Here is a 19,361-nt window from a genome sequence, read left to right on the forward strand (position 1 = left end):
AAAAAAAACAGCCAACAATGCGTAAAAAGTACAAGCTAAACATTAAGCGTTAGAAATTCAACCAACATCACTATGATATTTTTATATAAAAATAACCTTTAATTATAATAATAAAAACCTTTAATAATAATTATACCTGGAAACACTCAATAAATTTTTTTATTAGTGTTTCTAAGTGCGAAAATATTTTTCTATAAACATTTCTTAGTTTTTTGATGTTCATTTCTGAATATGATTCATTTATGAATTTTCTCATTTCTTGAATAAAGAAAGAATACTGGCGTGTCACGACATGAAAATTAAAAGTTGAGTAAAAGCGAAATGACTATTTTTTATTGAAAAAAATAAATATTGAAAATTTAATAATTCATAAATGTCACTTCTAACAGAATATTTACAAACATTTGGAATTCAGTAAAAATAAATGTATCAAACTTTAAACTTGGTGTAACTTGTTCCCAAAACTTCTTTGTTAATCGGAAACGGTAATTAAGACTTAAATTGTGTATTAAAAAAAAATTAAAGGGAAAATCTCCCACAATTCTCAATAATGTTATCGCATTTTCACACATGAATCATTTAATACCCACTAAAACTCACGAAAGCAGAGTTGAAAACATTATATTTAGGTTGATTTCTGAAAACTACGAATCATATATAAACATTAATTTGTTAAAGAGTGAGTCTTTTTTGAAATATTATTTGATAAATAGAAATATTCACCGACAACGATTGTCTTTAGATCAGTATATCATCACTGTCTGCAAGAGCCTTAACAATTCCTTTATAATATTTCTAATAAATATAAAGTAATTGTGTTATAGGAAAAGTAAAAATAAATATATCTTTAAATATTTGAATTTCTGTATTTAACAATCTCTTTTTTATTTTTATAAACAAGATATGTCGTAAATAAAGGAATTTTCATGTGCAAAAAAATGTTTTTAAAGATATATAATCATATAAAGTATGGCACAATTATCAAGTTATGTTTAGTCTTTGCATTTTTCTGAGTTTATATATTTTTTGTACATGTAGTATATAAAAAATTTAATGACCCATAGCGAAACCATAAATGAAAATCAACTATTTTTAATATCTTTACATGGAAAGGGCTTTACTCAGAATATGCAGAAGAAATTCGTCTTTTTTTTTTATGTGCTCATAACGCATTGATTCCATATATTAAAAAATGATAAAGAATGATTATAGCATTTTTGAAGTGCAAGAAATCTTTCGAAATAGTCAATGACGAAAATTTCTAAATTCTTTTAGAGGCCATTGCTGGGACAAGGAAATCCAGTGTCAACGTAAACTTACATCTGGGATCAGAAATGTCTTCTTCCATGTTCCTTTTTCTTTTAACGTTTGAGATAAACAAACAGAATAGTTTGAAATATGACTGCATTTTCTTTTTTCTACATCATAACTTTCCTTTTATACAGGAAGCCCTAGTGCCTACCTTCGGATTAGCAGATCTTAGGGTAAACCTGACGACCGAATTTGCTTCCGTTGTTTTTATTTTTTTAAAAGAATATAGATTTTTAGCTCAGTCGTTCACGATAATGTGTTGAAAATATTTTTTTTATAATCTTATGCAACCATTAAAAATCGAAATATTCTATTCTGAGTAAAGATATTGAATTTATCTCATATGTTTTTGATTTTACTCATTTAATATTTATTGTAAGTAAAATTAACTTTGGTTATGACTATTTGGTTTGAAAACAAAACTGATATATCAGCGTAGCAATTTTCGAGAATTTAAGAATCTTAAATCGTCATTAACACTATATTTAAAAATTAGATAACATCTAGGACATAAGCTGTCCATTTTCAAACCGAATCTTTATTTTTAATATTAACTATTTTTTAGTAGCCTAATTATCTACTTTTCAATAACAATTTACTTTATCCAATTATAATTGTGGTCGTTAGCATATTAGATGCTTCATATAATCGATTTTAGAAGTATTTTTTGCAGTATTCGGTCCTTCTATTTACAATTTATTAATTTTCACATAGTGTAAATGCAAAGAAGCGATTCATAAGTTGTAAGTTTCAGGTCATATTACTGGGTAATAAAAATGAAAAAAAATTACTCGAAAAATGTATGATTTTCAAATAAAAACAAATCTCATTCTTTCATTTAATTGAAACATAGATCATGCCCAGTCAATGCAGAAAAAAATATATTATCTTTAATTAAATTTGCTCATATTACATCTGGAATAAATATTTAAACATATAAGACTTACTTTATTGTTATTATATTTAATCATTATAGGTACATATGTGCTGATAGACAAATAGACAAAAAAAAAGCTACCCAAAAACTTTTGCTCTCATTTAAAAATAATTTTTGTATAAACAATAAATTAATCATTAAGGTGCCAAAATATTTTTCTAGTTATTTCAATTATTATTATTAATTATTTAGTTACTTTCATTTTAGTTTGACTTGTCTTACATTTTTCATTCCTTGAAATGTACTTTAAGACTTTATAGTTGCTTATTAATCAAACATTATTTAATTGTGGAACATTTTGTTCTAATGGAAGCTACTGTTGCCTGTACACAGAAAAAAACTAGCTAGTCCGTCTAGTTGAAACGGAGGCTTTGTTGCATCCTTGTTTTTGCAGGTCACCAGTGTTACAACATTTCGGAAACTAAACCCAGGAAAATAGGAATGACATCTGGCAGTTTACTTAGCCATTTATTATATCGATGATATTTTTAGTTGTTATAGGGAACGGAGTGACTCAGTGATATTGTGCTACCAATTCCAAGGACCCGGTTTCGAATAGAGCTTCTTTGACTAATTATTTATTCTATTCCTGCAGCCGTGAGTCAAACCTGTTGGTTCGAGAGTCCTCCGACGTCCACTCGTGCTTATAAAGTAGGTACTCTTAACTCAGAAAAAATCTGGCTCTCCTTGCACAACCATTGGTTTATTAGCAGTAGTACCTTACAAAGCACTGAATCCTTGAATATATTACATAGTATATTATACCTTTAATTATAATAATAAAAACCTTTAATAATAATTATACCTATACTTTAATTATACCGAAAATTTTTTTCACTGACACTATATTTATATTTTTTCAAGAATTTTGAAATAACATATATATTTTTTTCATCTATTTTATCTTGTTCTATTAATTTCCATTCGCTGTATGTACCTCATTTCGTTTCGATTCCCGAGATATTCTCTTACCAAACAATGACATTCTTAGTTCTCTTAGTTCTTAGTTTTTTTTTTTTACATGACTAACATCCTAGATGGCATAGTTATCCAGTTAATAAATTATTTTTCAAATGTTTCTGGTTGCCTACAATAGAATGTCTTACAGCTGTGTTTCATAATATTATTAGGTGTTTTTTTTTTTGTAATTACCATAATTTTTTTTTTAGTCTGTCTAGTCCGAAATGAAGTCCGGAATTCCCTACTTAGATCTGTATTTCAAATTATTACTTAACAGTTGTAAATGTTAAACTATATTTCATAAATAGACATAATTGGGAATAAAAGCCTATAATTGAAATTTCAGCTAGTAAAATTTTAAAATATATCCGACGTCCAACATTATTTCATTAACTGAATCGAGAAGAGAGAAGTTTTAAAAACTAATTAAGCCAGTGACGAGAAGAACTGTAATCGTTACCCTTAGGGTAGGGACTTAAGGGCTTTTATAAGACCGGACTTATTAGCAGATGATTGAGCATGAAGTTTCAGTAAATGATACATTTTATGATCTAAATTACAATCAGCAACTTGAAATCGTTTTTAACTGGTGCTCCAAGTTTTCTGTAATTATGACGAAATTTGTCGGTGAAATCCTGATCATACTGAAGTTGCAAATTATTATTACTACACTATTATTATATTTTCTTACGTTAATACCTATTACGTACCCCTAAACTGACACACTTATAATATATTAAGTGACTTTATTTTCTTAAAAGAAAACAAATAATACGAGGATGGTTTGAAAAGTTCTCGGAATCGCCGCTAGATGTCAGTGCAAGAACAACGAGCTCCACGCGCAGTAATCACACATCCTTTGTGAGTGAACACGTGACATGAGTGGTAGTGTCGACTCTTTGTTGTTGTTTTATGCGTAGTGATTTGTGAAAATGGAAAAAAAAAAACTGAGATTCGAGCAGTAATTAAGTACTTTGTAAAGAAAGGTATGAAAGCAAAGGAAATTCATGCCGACTTTCAGAACACACTGGGGGACTCTGCTCCTTTATATTCAATTGTTGCCAAGTGGATCAGCGAGTTTAAATTTGGTCGGGAGAGCTTAGATGATGATCCGCGTAATAGACAGCCAAAAATTGTTACGACCCCAGAATTTATCACAAAACAGCATAAAAAGATCATGGAGGATCGTCGACTGAAAGGTACGAATTGTTGCCACATCCACTTTATTCACCATTTAGGACCATCAGGCTGAAAAATTTCAGGCCTGGAGGAATCTCATTTTCGAGATGGGATCAAGGCATTGGAACATCGCTGGACCAAATGCATTAGTCTACAGAGAGACAAAGTTGAAAAATAAAAGCAGTTTCACCGAGGTAAGACGCTTCCGAGAACTTTTCAAACCACCCTCGTACATATATATTAAAATTATAGGTAACTAAATTCAACCTTTGGCATTTTGTAATTCATTGCTGGAAAGCCAAAAAATATTTTCGTTTATAATAAAATGGATTTCCTCTACACAATAATTGAAAAAAAAATACTAGAAACAATTTTAGTATATTTTTAACAAAATCATAATGTGGCAAAAATTGACTAATATGACACAAAGTATATTTTTACGTTTAAGATGTGAAAATGTTCCTTATGCAACCGATCTAGCCCGAACCCGATATTATTCCTTCTATAATAAACTCCCTAACCACCCAAACCCACTAGTTTCTAACCTTGCTTCCTCTTCCATTCCTGGCAATCCTCCGAAGCGCCTGAATAGAAGATGGCCTCGTGACCTTATATTGTAAACTGTTTTAGAGTTCTACTACTGGGTAGTTTCTCTACATCCTGAATTATATCATTATGTCATTATGATCAAATTTACTTGTTGTATTTTTTATACAGTTGTAAATATCAATAAATAAATAAAAAAAAAAAGATGTGAAAAATTTGAGTTCTGCCAGTGAGTAGATTCTCGACATGTACTTATTGTATATATTTATTCTAGTAGTAAATATCAATTTAGTTTTTGGACCTTAAGCTACGGGACTTATGATTGTTGAATGGCTTAAACAGTTGATGCAAATAAAATAAATTGGGCTGTAAGAGAGCAAAAACTAATAAGTTATGTTCCTATTTTAAAGAATGAAGATATTTTTTTTGGATGAAGGTTGTTAAATAAAAGTTACTGTAAACTATAACGGTTACTGTTATCTGCTCAAAACGTTATTTTATTTTCAGATATAAAGTATAAATACTATATTTTAGAGTAATAATTAATTGTTTTGGAAAAAAAAGAAAGAAAAATATAACACTGATACATCTATTTTTTATATTATAAACCGCTAAAAAAATGATAGGTCTTAAAAATAAGGAAAACATTTTAATGGGAGATATTCGGTCAGTCACAGAGCACGTTGAGTTTTGAGTTGGTTACATATCCGATTCTGCCCAGTGAGTGTTGAAGTTTATTTCATAATAAAGGTTTGAGTTACCAGTTAGTCAGCCAACTCTACTTTTATAGAATCCACTATTTATTTGAAAAACACTTCATATCCATGATCGAATGGTAAATTATATATAGAAAATAGGTATATTAAATTATTAATAATTTTTTTTAAAATTTATTTATTTATATTTACAACTGTATAAAAAATACAAGTAAATTTGATCATAATGACATAATGATATGACACAGGATGTAGAGAAACTACCCAGTAGTAGAACTCTAAAAACAGTTTACAATATAAGGTCAAGAGGCCATCTTCTTTTCAGGCGCCTCGGAGGATTGCCAGGAGTGGAAGAGGAAGCAAGGTTAGAAACTAGTGGGATGGGTGGTTAGGGAGTTTATTATGGAAGGAATAATATCGGGTTGGGGCTAGATCGGTTACATAAGGAACATTTAGGTCTTTATGGATGGTTTTATTAGTAACAAAATAAGGAGCATTGAGGATTTTACGAAGGATTAATAAATTAAATTAATTATTTCATAAATACCTTGAATGAATAGTAACAACAATGTTGGCTTCGCTTTGGGTCAATGAAATATAGTAATTATAAATAAAGTAAATAATAAACATAAGTTGATAATTGTGGTAAAAATATATTTTTATCATTAAAAAAATTAAATTTATTTAAAATATATCATTTTTTAATAGTTACCTCACCTAGAGAAAAAAAGTAAATTCATAATTAAGAAACAGGCAATTTTATAAAATTATTTGATGATTTATATAAAATGGTAATTGGCTAGCAATTAAAAAACAAAACAGCAATTGATAAACTGATGACGTTTATCATATCATAATATATATACCATCATACCTTATTTTTAAGTAATTATTAATTATTTTGTGCGATAATTTTCCCTAATTTATTATTAGTGCATTTATTATTGATGTATATAGTATAAATTAGAAGGAGGTCTAGTCTAATGATACAAACTATCTTAAAATATATTAAAAAATTAAAATATAAACATATAAATATATATTAAATTTACTTGAATGTAATTTTGTTAGTATTTATGCATAAACTTTGGGTAACATTTATTATGTTTTTGTTTGAAAACATAAGAATCATGCAAAACTTAAATAAGTTATTTAACAAAATTCTACTTCTTAAAAAAAACAGCCAACAATGCGTAAAAAGTACAAGCTAAACATTAAGCGTTAGAAATTCAACCAACATCACTATGATATTTTTATATAAAAATAATTAAAAAGGAAATTCTCATTATATATCTGTTTAAAAATTCAGAATTCTATAAAATTGCTGTTTATGTTTAATCAATCGTGGATTGAAAATTCAAAAAATTGATATTCATTCAACAAACATAAAAAATAAATAAATAACTAATTAAAATATATTGAATCTTAGATACAATTAAAAACTTCCTGACTTAAAAAAAAAAAAGGAGAAAAAATAATCTCAAAAACTCAATGTAATTGAAAATTATAATTGCTCAAAAGTAATACTTATCGAGGAATTATAATAATTATTTTATAATTATTAAAGTTAAGTTTGAGCCAAAATAATTATAGAAACAACTCTATTTCTTTTAGTTAAATACATTCTTATTCAAATACCTAGAAAGAGTCCTGTTAAAGCTTGACTAAGTAACGTCATCTCGAAATCATCACCTAACTCAGTAATTCTAAGTTATAAATTTTATGATTTATAATAAATCAATTCTAATCTTTCATAGAAAAATATAGAACCCGTTTTTTTACTTTTAAGAAATTCCTTTTATATATAGCAGATTTTGATGTTAAATTAGTTTAACCTCAAAAACTTACTTAATAATATACAATTAACAAAGCTATTCTATCATATAAAACAGTTTTATATGATATACGTATACACCACAGTAATATTTTTAAATCGTTATTTAATTTTTAATTTTTTTATAATTTTATTGATTTTTTTTATGGGGAGCGCGGTATAACACGATGTTACCAAGTCCAAGGACCCAGGGTCGAATCTGGATGGGCAGAAAATTGTTTTCTGTTACACTATAGCCGTGAGTCAACCCTGTGGGTTCCGGGGTCCACCCAGTCTCATAAATTGGGTACCCTCAATTGAGTAAAAATCTGGGGGTAGAGCATGATTCTGACCAAATCACCTCTTTGCACAACCGTTGGTCTAGTAATAGCACTTCCTTACAAAGTACTGTACCCTTAATCCTTCATGGAATTCAAGGTACATATTTTAATTTTTTTTAAATTGATTTTTTAAAAAATGCATTAATTAGTTAATGAAATAATTAATTGAAAATCTAATATGTAAATGAGTTTTGAAAATATATATATTATCTGTATGTGTAAATTATGCATTAATGCTATTATTATTTATTACCCTTTAAGAAATATTTTTAAAAAAAATTTTAATCAATATAGGCAATCATAGTATAGAGCTGATGCAAAACTCTCAAAAATAAATTTAAAAAAAAAAATTAAAAGTGAACTCAAGAAGGAGCAATTATGTATATGAATGTACTCTTAAATGATTATAATTGTTATTTCATTGATATATGCACAGTATGTAAGTTCAGTATAAGTATATACATATCTATTGTGAATATATTTTTTTTAGTTTTAAGAGGTGGTATTTTAAGGATCAGCTGTTGAATTACAATTTATTCTGTGGGTAAGTAAACCTTGCCATTATAAATAAGTTATAAATTATATAATAATACTTATTTACTATAGTATAGTGATGTTGGCCGATATATGCTAGTGATATATACTAACTAGCAGGACTTACCCTGAATCGGGGGCGGTGGTTGTGGCTGAGCCGGTGGTGGTAGACTCACCTCGAAGTCTCCTCCAGAACCCTCGTCCTGCAACAAGCCAAAGTACTTAGCTCTTAGTACTTACAAGTGACGAATTGTAGCAAACAACTTACATCAATCTCTTCTACTTTATGTCTGTGTGTTCCCGCGATTAAATCTTTGGTAAAGTTAAGCGGTCATTAAGTGTCAGCCTCATGATGCATAAGGTTGTTTGAGTTTTTAGTCGCCCTACTAATGCTACATTCAAGATAATGGGGGCGATTTTCAACCTTAATGTACCCCGTTGTAGAAGTTTTAATTTGAGTTGAAAAACTTCTTATCAAATATGTAACAACCATTGATTTATTAAAGGTATAAATCAGTATTTTTTGGTGTAATTATTACTGCATTAATATAATTATGTGGTGCGTTCCAAGTATAATCATTAAACTGCTTGTAATATTAATTATATAGTAATAAGTATAAACATATTATGTTTGAAATGGTAAGTCAATATCTACATATGAAGAGTAAACAAAAAAAAAATTGCATAGTTAGACATAATGAGTGCCTATATTATACCGTGAGTTTCAGTGTTAAGTGACTCTACTAAAAATATGAATTAATGATGACAGAATAAATAAAAAAATCCCTATCAAGGTGTTTAAACTTACTTACTTTGTTTAAAAGATAGTTACGTCTAAAGATTTTCATTGTTATAATAAAGAAATAAATATATGTTACAACTAATTTAATAATGGATTAACCAGTCACATTTACTTAACGACACAAAACATGCCGTTTAGTTTACAAAGACAATCATCCTATACCACAAGCAAAGACTGTAACTTACTTAGGACTTACTCATGACAGGAGGTTGACCCACACGTCAAGACAAAACGTAAAACGCTAAATTTCCGACTGAGATAATTATATTCCATACTGCACAGACGTTCTAAATTAACCCTCAGACAGAAACTAAACGTATATAATTGTATACTCAAACCCATTTTGACTTACGCCTGCCATAGCTATGGACCAGCTAAAAAGACACAGATTCAAAAAATACTACGGTTTCAAACGAGAAAATTTAGACCGAACTACGCATCGAACCACATTCATATTCCTTACAAAACGGTTTTACGATAAATTACAGGGACATTCCAATAAATTTGTACGACATATATAAAAAAAAATGGAATCCCTAAGGTAACTCAGCGTAGGTTAAGATGAGAGACTTCCTAGTCTGATCAAATAGTTTACCTGTACGTCAGGAAGATGCACCACTGGGCGCGGTCTCCCTCATTCCAACCCATGCTATGCCTTTATAGAATAGCTCATTTGCTAATTGTAATTATTTTACAGGTGTAAATGAAAATTGTAAGGATAAAAATAAAAATTTATATTAACTGTTGAAACCGATTACCTTGAGCATTAAGACATCAACACATTAAGATCTTTCTTCCTAACACTCCACTGGGATTCAAGGAGGGAGTTGATCGAAACAGAGCCAAGATTTTAGACTACTGAACTTAACTTTTAGACACTAAAAATGAACCAATGAATGAAGTGTGTATACATTCGAACAACATGAATGTTTCACTAAAAACTCATGATAGGTACTTGTAATTATTTTTATGGTCGCTATTGTTTTTTCAATGCGGTGTTCATTTTTATTTTATAACGGTACGCAAACGACTTTTAGTTTTAGTTTTGGCAAAAAGTGTACCAATAAATACATACTTACCCCATAAGTGTTTTTACGACTCTGATATCACTAATTAAATTAGAAATGTAATAAATAGTATTGCGTAAAGTAAAAAATATAATTTGAGGTAAACTTCATGATTAAAAAAAAAGGCCAACATTTTCTAAATTAATCCTATTTAACATAATGTAAAGTTTCATAAAAATATTGTTTTCACGCCAATCTGTTTTTCACACGAAATATGTACAATGGAGGTCCTTAGAAAAAAATTAGGGAATGAAATGTAATCGTAAATTCTCTTGCCATTATTGTAACACACATAAGGTCCTCTAAATTATTGGGATAGAAGTGAAATAAGGTCTGACTAAAATTACTGTTCAGCTAATGAGTGCAAAAAATCACTAATTGCGTTTTTGGGGGACACACTAATAATAAAATGATTTTTCGTATTATTATACGACAATAAACATGAAAAATCAGTAAGACAGATTAGCTGAACATAGAATAGGAGGAGAAGGGGACTTTTCTTGCGAAAATAAATATTTAATATATAAATATTTATATTCTCATTGTAATAATTATTAACACCTTTTCGTAAAACAGTTAATTGATGGTGCCAACGTTTAATAATTACTCAAAACATAAGTTAGCTGTTGATTATTTATTAAATTATGGGTCAGAGATGCGTGAAAAAAGTCAGATTTGGAGTTTAAGAAAGGAAGAATAAAGAAGGGTTTTACAAGGGTTTCAGGGGCAGTTGAAAGGATCCTGAATATAAAGTTTTGTAACCGATGCAGGGAGGCATGGTGCAGTAGTATCTAAAGTCTGCTTTAGTTGGAGAAGTCTCTAGTTGTCGGGGGGGGGGGGGAGGTCCTAAGGCAACATGTTTACGAGGCCAGCAAGTGATTGCCTCGGGCTGCTCCGGCCAACTGTGGTCAGTTTGTTGTAGTATAATCCCGGATTAGGTTGCAGGGATTTGTTATTAATAGGGGCCATTGAAACGGATTGGCAAATAGTTCATTATAAGTTTATTATTGAAAATATAAATGCTAACAGAAATGTGGCTTCCCTAAAATTCAGCGATATAAATATTTTTTAAATATAAATATTTAAATTTTCATAAAACTAAATAATATAGATTGATCAATTGACTTACAAATATAATAAATAAGCGGTAAGATTAATTAATTCATTTTTATTTATTTAATTTACATCTGTAATAAATAAATAAGTAAGTATAAGGAATGTTTCAAACACTTAATAATCTAGGAAAAGAACCATTGGTTGATACTTCAACCATTAATTTAAATTAGAAGGTCCCGTGACCATCTTCTTTTCAGACGCCTCGGAAAATTATCGGGTATTGTTAAGGAAGAGAGATTAAGAACTAATAGATTAGGATGGGTAAGGAGTTTGGAATGAAAAGACATATATCTATTTCGGGCCAAATCTGCAACGAAATGGATGTTAAGGTCTTTGTGAGGATTTCGGATTGTAAGGATTGGATGCGGGAGGAATTTGATGGTTTGGTAAAGCCCCAGAGCTCAATTCCGTGTGTCCAAATTGGTCTGATTATCATAGTATATAATAATTTTTTCTAGTGAATGGGAAGTTTCGAGTGTTTTCAAGTAAATATAATTAATTTATTTATAAATTCCTGTATTATTTACGAATTAGTTGATTACTATCACTTTGCACCAAATTAAATGCATTAGTACGGAAACGTGTTACCTCAATCACAAGTGTACAACAGCAACGGTCCAATTCTGGCCTGGGCAAATCAACTTTTATTTCGTGGTGGCCCCATAGAATGAAAATTTGAGCCTCTACTCTGGTTAGAATAGGTTCTATAGATGAACCATCACCTATTCCTATGTCAGAAATGACTTGGTAAAGGGCAAAACAAATTGAATAAAAAGAACGTCAATTCTTTAAAACTTTAAATTTCTTCCTAAAATTATATGTTCTACTGAATGAGTTTCATTGATGTAATTAGATATAGTGAATGGAAAGTATTATTCCTAATTTAAATTTATTATATTTTATTTCATTACATCTGATAACAAAGTTCGGGGGCTTTGTTGTAGATACCCATCATCAGGCATCTACAACGAATTCTCAAATTCATCCCATGCATGCAACAATTAATAAATATACCAAAATTTCCTTTTTAATTTTAAAAACAATTACCGGATTAAATATATCTTTTAATATCATATTTTATGTTCTCCTTATTAGTCTTAATTATTAACAACAAACATAGTGCTGTCCATTAAATAAAACATTAACAATTAAAAATTCTAACATCATTATGAATAAGGATATCTCAATTCTTATATACTTTCTTGAAGCAGGTTATCTTTACCATTGATAACAAATAAATTATAACTAATAAAGATGAAAGGAATATGGTCCGGGTGCGGTCAAAAAACCTCAAATAGTAGAAATATACTATTTTAATGAGCCAACGTTTCGCCCCACGTTGCAGGGCTTCTTCAGGGCTATTTTGACGGCAGTCAAAACAAAAAAAATAATGAAAAAAATGAAAAAAAAAATCATTTTTTTTTTTGTTTTGTATAACTAATAAAATTTCTCCGAACTGTTCCAAAAGATGACCAATCTATTAACAATATTTTTTTATTGTGTGAATGACAGCCCCGAAACTTCGTTATTAGATTTTTTTCTCTTGCATGGTAACTCTATGGAGGAGAAATTTATTTAAAAAGTGTACACACGCGACATATATGTATGTAATGTGATGTTAACATTGGGTGTGTTATGGTACTATACTAAAAATATTAAGAGAAGAGATAACAGAAACAAACAATAACAAATAAAGTATAAAATAATACTATTAGAATATGTGTTTAGAAAAGGCAACTAATTATTTTATGATAACAACAGTTAAAAGTATACGGATAATAAAAATAAATAAATATTAATACAATGCAGATGTGGAAATTAAATATTAAACTAGAACAAAACATAATTAAATTAATTTTTATTGTATAAGAGGTACAATTTGAGTACATACGATGATCAAATTTGGGATAAATCTATATTTGAGATGAAGTGTACCAGCTCTTTTTTGTATTTTCTGAAGATTTTAGATTGTTTAAGAAGCCATGGATCTCCGAGTGTTATGCAGTTTTTTTCTGAAATTGAACCTTGGTTGATCGCACAGGCTGTACCCTTATTAGATGTAACGAAATAAACGATAATAATGAAGTGTTGATAGTTGACCATAGATTAATAATTGGAGAAGATGGTCGGGGGGGGGGGGTGGTCAGTTAATAGAAAATAAATAAACAAAATATTATTTATTCATACCAAACCGGTTTTAGCTAGGACCCCTTTGCTACAAGCTCCCTGATGAAGACCTGAAACTCAGGTCGAAACTTCGGCATGAATAAATAATTTTTTGTTTATTTATGTTCTTTTTACTGACTGCACCCCTCCTCCCCCCCCCCGACAATTTTCTCCAAATATTAAAATATAATAAATTTAAAATAGGAAGAATTTTCATTTATTATATCTAATTACAACAAATGTCATAATTATAGTGGGGAAAATAATGGGATATAGAATGTAGTATCATTGACCTCGTAATAGTTTTGAGTTTATAACAATTTCTATTTAATTTTATTCAATCTTAACACATTTAAAATGTATTCACAGTTTATGTGTTCAAACTTTAAGTTTTGATACGAACGACCGCACCTCAATTAAGATTCCGTCTTGTCTCATTACTTAGCAGAACCGTGTGAATTAATTTAATCATGTTTGAAAAATTTGTAAAAAAAAATTTTTGAAAGAGGCACACAGTAGCAGAAATAAATGGAGGGAGCTTTGGAGTTAATAAAGCCAGCTGTAACCCATCCGACGACTTATTAAAATTCTCAGCCGCCGACTGCCCACCAGCCTTTATTCTCAATGGCCTCTGGCGGCAATCAGGATATTTTATGTAAAAAATTTAACGAAATATTCTCGCGAAATAATAAATCAGAGATTTGTTAATTAGAAAAAAAATTTGGTCTTGTAATTTGAAGTTTAATTTGACAAAATTTTGAGTTCTCGCCGTTGAAGAACGAGGTACGTAGAAGCATAACTATTCCATTCTAAAATGTATTTGGAGTTATGACACGAATGGGAACGATGTATTATCTGTTTTTAATTAAACCGAAAGTACTAGTGTAGTATTTTCTTTAACATCATCTATTGATTATAGATTATAGATAACGCTATTCCGTATCTGGATTATCTCTCTAGGAAGTCTGGTGAGTCAATTATTTTAAAATTTTTTAAGGTTAATCACTTCCATTTTTGAATGAATTATTTATTATTTATTCATGATATTGTACAACGTTTCGGGACCACTGTCCCATAAATGTCATATGAAATCATGAGGTGATTATTATTGTATGAATTAAAATATATAAGGATGAGGATTGGTGTTATGTTAGTTTTATTATAGTTATAGGTTTTTATAGTTCATTAATATGCGACAGTGGTCCCGAAACGTTGTACAATATCATGAATAAATAATAAATAATTCATTCATAAATGGAAGTGATTAACCTCAAAAAATCAATACCGTGTGTGGACAAATTCATATCCCTGAAAGGGGTAATTTTTCTCACCCACTATTTTCCTGGTTTGTATTCTCTGTGTGGGAAATGCATGTTAGAAGAGAAAATAATACTGTTTTATAGAATAATAATGATTCAATTAGTCACAATTAAGGGCAATAAGTATTACTGTTTTAAAAATTCGTTCATATAATAGATACCAACAAAAGGATAAAAAAAAAAGTAAATAACAATAGTACATTTAAAATTAAAAACTTACTTTATTAATTCAATAAATTAACGAATTAGGTGTGGGAGTAAGTAGCTCATTTTTAAGGCCATGAATTACTAACTTCAAGAACCGTGTTCGAAAGTGGCAGGTTATCATCAACCTGTAGCCGTTGAGTCATCCCTGTGGGTTCGGAAGCCCTCCGAGGTCCATCCAGTCAAATAAAATGGTGGTACTCTTAATTGGGTAAAAACCTGGTGGTCGAGCGAGATTCTAACCCAATCACTTCCTTGCACAACCGTTGGTCTAGTAACAAAGTACTGTAGCCGTACAGATTAGATTTAATTTTTAAATAATTAGATTTGTTTTTGTTTTGTTCTTCATTTATAACTCCTAAACAGTGCATCCTAGCGAAACAATTATAATATAAAGAATTAAATATTATTGAATTATGGGTCGAATCAGCACTTTAATATATTAATTCGTTTAAGTAGTTATTACTTTTACTTACCAATATATGAAATATGTAGTAAGGAAAACTATGTGATAGTTAAAAATTTCGAATTTGATTTTTCGAAGGAAATAAAAAAAAATAACCAATTCTCATAAAATGGTATTTGTGCATTTGTAAGAGCATCTGTATTTGTATTTTTGTATATGTATATGCATGTGACAGTATTTTTTTTTGGAAAATATCGACTGACTAGAAGTACCATTTGATAGAATTGATTTTTTCCGATTTTATCGAAAAGCACCCCAAAAAGTTTGATTAAACTTACTATACCAATGAACTATACACAATGAAGTTATTTTTAATATCAGATAGGTCTTAAGTTTATGAAGACTGTCTGATACGGCTTAAATTGGGAATTTTCAACAAATATTTCTGTAATTTACATCTAATTTTGTTTATGTGAAATAATTAACTATCACATTTTTGTATGCGTTGAAGTATTTCAACTAAGAAAAGATTTTATAATTAGATTTAGGTGATAAGAGGAAAAATAGTTTTTATTTCCGGAAATAAGTAGTAATATAAACTTATTATATGCCGTTGGAAAGCGAACAAAGATTTGTCATATAACTTTTGTTTTCTTCAGGTATCATTTTCCTTACATCCCATATATTTCTTAAGTTCATTGGATATATTTAAACAATCTATTTTTATTTATTATAACTTTACAAATAGCCACCGAAAATATTTAATTTTTATACAAATTTAAAATTCAAATTAAGTATAAAATAAATCAAGGAACCATTTTTTTTTTTTATTCTTTAAAGCAAACAATGTCTTTATTATTCTAATACGTAAGGCTAAAACCACTAAGAAGAAAGAAAAAAAGAAATCAGAACACATGATTCACTCACCAGCATACAGAATTCAACGAAAATAACCGGTATTCAAAGATTCAAAGATTATAATTTGTTAACCAAATATCACGTGTTGATAATAGTATTTTCATCAGTTTAGGAATGAAATACTTATAATTACTTATCTTAAGAATATAATCACTCGGAATTTTGTTTAAGATATATTTTTTTAAAATATTGTAACTAATATATTTAAATTGGTTAAATATTAAAAATTATTTATAATTATAATAATTATCCATAGTTATTTTAAATTTTTGAGGATATTGTGTATTGGTATAAATGTAAACAAATTAAAATAAAGAGTTTTCATATAAATTCCTGATACGAGAAGAAGAAAAACCTAGTGTGAAAATATTTTACAATTGTATGTGTATGTCATTATCACAAAATGTTTTTTATCTTTATCTTTTATTAGGACGTTTATTGCATACTAATATTGTGTTGTACAATAAACAGGTTGAACGATAGTACAAAGGGATGGTGGTGGATGGAGCTAGGGGTTGTACACACTGGCCTCGTTAGGGCCCGCTCAGCCGAGCTCCTTTCAGATTAAATCAAAAGCCAATTAGGAATACCCCCCCTGACAATTATACAGTCTCCCCTTCAATGAGCAGTAATTAGTCCCCGATTGTTTCTAGATATTTTGCCGCGCTTCAGGGTCCTTTTGTCTGAAATTAGCACATGTGAGCAACCTACTATGTTGTTATTGATTCTGGTCTACTATACCAATCAATAACAAACGAAGTATGCCTAATAATGTTCTTCCAAAAAATCGATTGTTAGTCTAATATTTTAAATATTGCGCATATTGAAGTGTAAAAAAGAGGGAGAGGGGTAGTTCAATGAAATAGGCGTTGACTATCTCTCGTCTCAGGTATGGTTCAGATCGGTGGAGAGCGATCGGAGGAATTCCCCTCAACAAAGGGATTACGCCTGGGAGATGCCTTAGCCAGCCTTCTCTTTGATCTTGCACTTGAGAAAGCAGTGGGAGATGCTGGGATACAGACCAATGGCAACATCGTTAATAAATCTGTACAGTTCCTTGCGTACGCGGATGATATAGATGATATAGATATCAAGATATATGATATCACAGGACATTCCTTCCAGGCTGTTTCAGACGCTTTCCTTGCTCTGGTGGGTCCTGCGAGAAGACTTGGCTTGAATGCGGAAAAAACAAAATATATGATGACGGGGAAGGTGCCATGAGAGGAGGTGACCTTCGCGGAATATCTTGGGTCATTGGTAACCAAAGAAAACGAACCAGAACAAGAGATTCGGCGTAGAATCATAGCAGAAAATCGGTGCTATTTTTCTATGGGGAGGCAGTTTCGGAGCAGAGCTCTTTCCAAAAAATCAAAGGTTAGTCTTTATAAGAAGATAGTGCGCCCAGTCTTGCTATATGGTTGTGAGACTTGGACTACCTTCCGGGCTTCAGATAATTATTTATTGAGTTAAATCAGTCATAAGTCAACCCAGTAAGTTCAGGAACTTTCTTGAGGCATACCCGTCCTATAATCCGGTAAAATAATTAGTTGAAAAAATGTTAGTTAAGCCAGATCTTGAAAAATCATTTCCTTATACAACTATGATTCAAAAACATTACTAAAAATTACTGAACCACTGAGCTTTCATTGTCTCTAGCGGTTCAGGTTTTATAAAAGCTTACAAATAATTAAGTTTGTCTTTACCAATTATAACGTTAAAATAAATAAAATCCAAGTACATTATTGGGTAAAGTTATCGGATTTCGATCTAAGGAAATTAAATACTAAAAAAAATTAACTGATTAGGATGACACTGATTAAATTTAAATTAAGGTAAATATTGCGAATGATTATTTAGATTTACAAAACGTTGGTCAAATGTGATTTTAATTATTTATTTATTTTTTCTTTTATGAAAGGGAGTGGATTCATTCAAGATGATCAGAAAATAAAACTATGCTTTATTTATAGAACCACCGTAATCCGTATCCAGACCACCGTAAATTTTTTCGCGTATAAGATTTTCGTATTTCAACTAAATACTCAGTAATTTGGAGAAACCTATACAGTAAATGCCTCCAAAAATGATTATTCTTTCTTGGTCACATAGAACAGGTACGAAGAAAGGAAAGATTGAAAGATAAGAAAGGTTGACGTCTCGAGTAGAGGGTTGATTATAAACTAGAAACTAGAAAACTAATAAACTAAAAAACTAATAAACTAAAAAAACAAATCACTCTGGAAAATCAAATAAATAAATATTAAAAGAAGTTATCCGAAAATAAACAATTAAAATCAATTAAAGAAGAAAAATTGAATACAATTCCAATGCTATAGTTTAAATAAAATAAATCGTAACCAATTTAAGTCTCAACAACCCTCTTTATTTCTTCATAAGTCCAATTTCGTTTACGTTTCGGCCAATATTGTATTGATATACAATATACAAATATTGTATTGATATACAATATACAAATATTGTATTGATATACAATATACAAATATTGTATTGATATACAATATACAAATATTGTATTGATATACAAATATTGTATTGATATACAATATACAAATATTGTATTGATATACAATATACAAATATTGTTTTGATATACAATATACAAATATTGTATTGATATACAATATACAAATAATCTTATGATATAAAATATACAAATATTGTTTTGATATACAATATACAAATGTTGTTTTGATATACAATATACAAATATTGTAGTGGTATACAATATACAAATATTGTATTGATATACAATATACAAATATCGTTGTGATAACAAAGGATAATATTGGATATTCTTTGTGATTAAAAGTTTTAATGCTAGTGTGAAGACTGAAAAAATAAGGTATGTTTGCCTGAAATTGGTGTCCTGCTCTAAATAGCCTGCAAAAAGCTTTTAAATTATTGATGTGGTTGTAAATTTATTAGAAATAAAGAGTATTTTGAGACTTAAGTGCCCCATACACTGTCAGTTTAACTGAAGATAATCGTAAGGCCGTAGATCG

The 19,361-nt window shown here is 29.4% G+C and overlaps 1 protein-coding gene across 6 annotated transcripts in view; it reads right to left on the bottom strand.

Moving 5' to 3' along the window:
* The window catches only part of Mp (Multiplexin), a 908,252-nt gene that overhangs the window by 213,660 nt on the left and 675,231 nt on the right, over positions 1-19,361 (bottom strand). For all 6 annotated transcript variants that reach the window (XM_067052620.1, XM_067052619.1, XM_067052622.1 and 3 more), the window contains one exon: positions 8,465-8,540. In XM_067052620.1, the coding sequence (XP_066908721.1) occupies positions 8,465-8,540 (76 nt within the window). The remainder of the gene's footprint in view (positions 1-8,464; positions 8,541-19,361) is intronic.

This window comes from Halyomorpha halys, unplaced genomic scaffold (assembly GCF_000696795.3).
Source record: "Halyomorpha halys isolate HHAL.00 unplaced genomic scaffold, Hhal_1.1 Scaffold226.1, whole genome shotgun sequence".
Classification (NCBI taxonomy): Eukaryota; Metazoa; Arthropoda; class Insecta; order Hemiptera; family Pentatomidae; genus Halyomorpha; species Halyomorpha halys.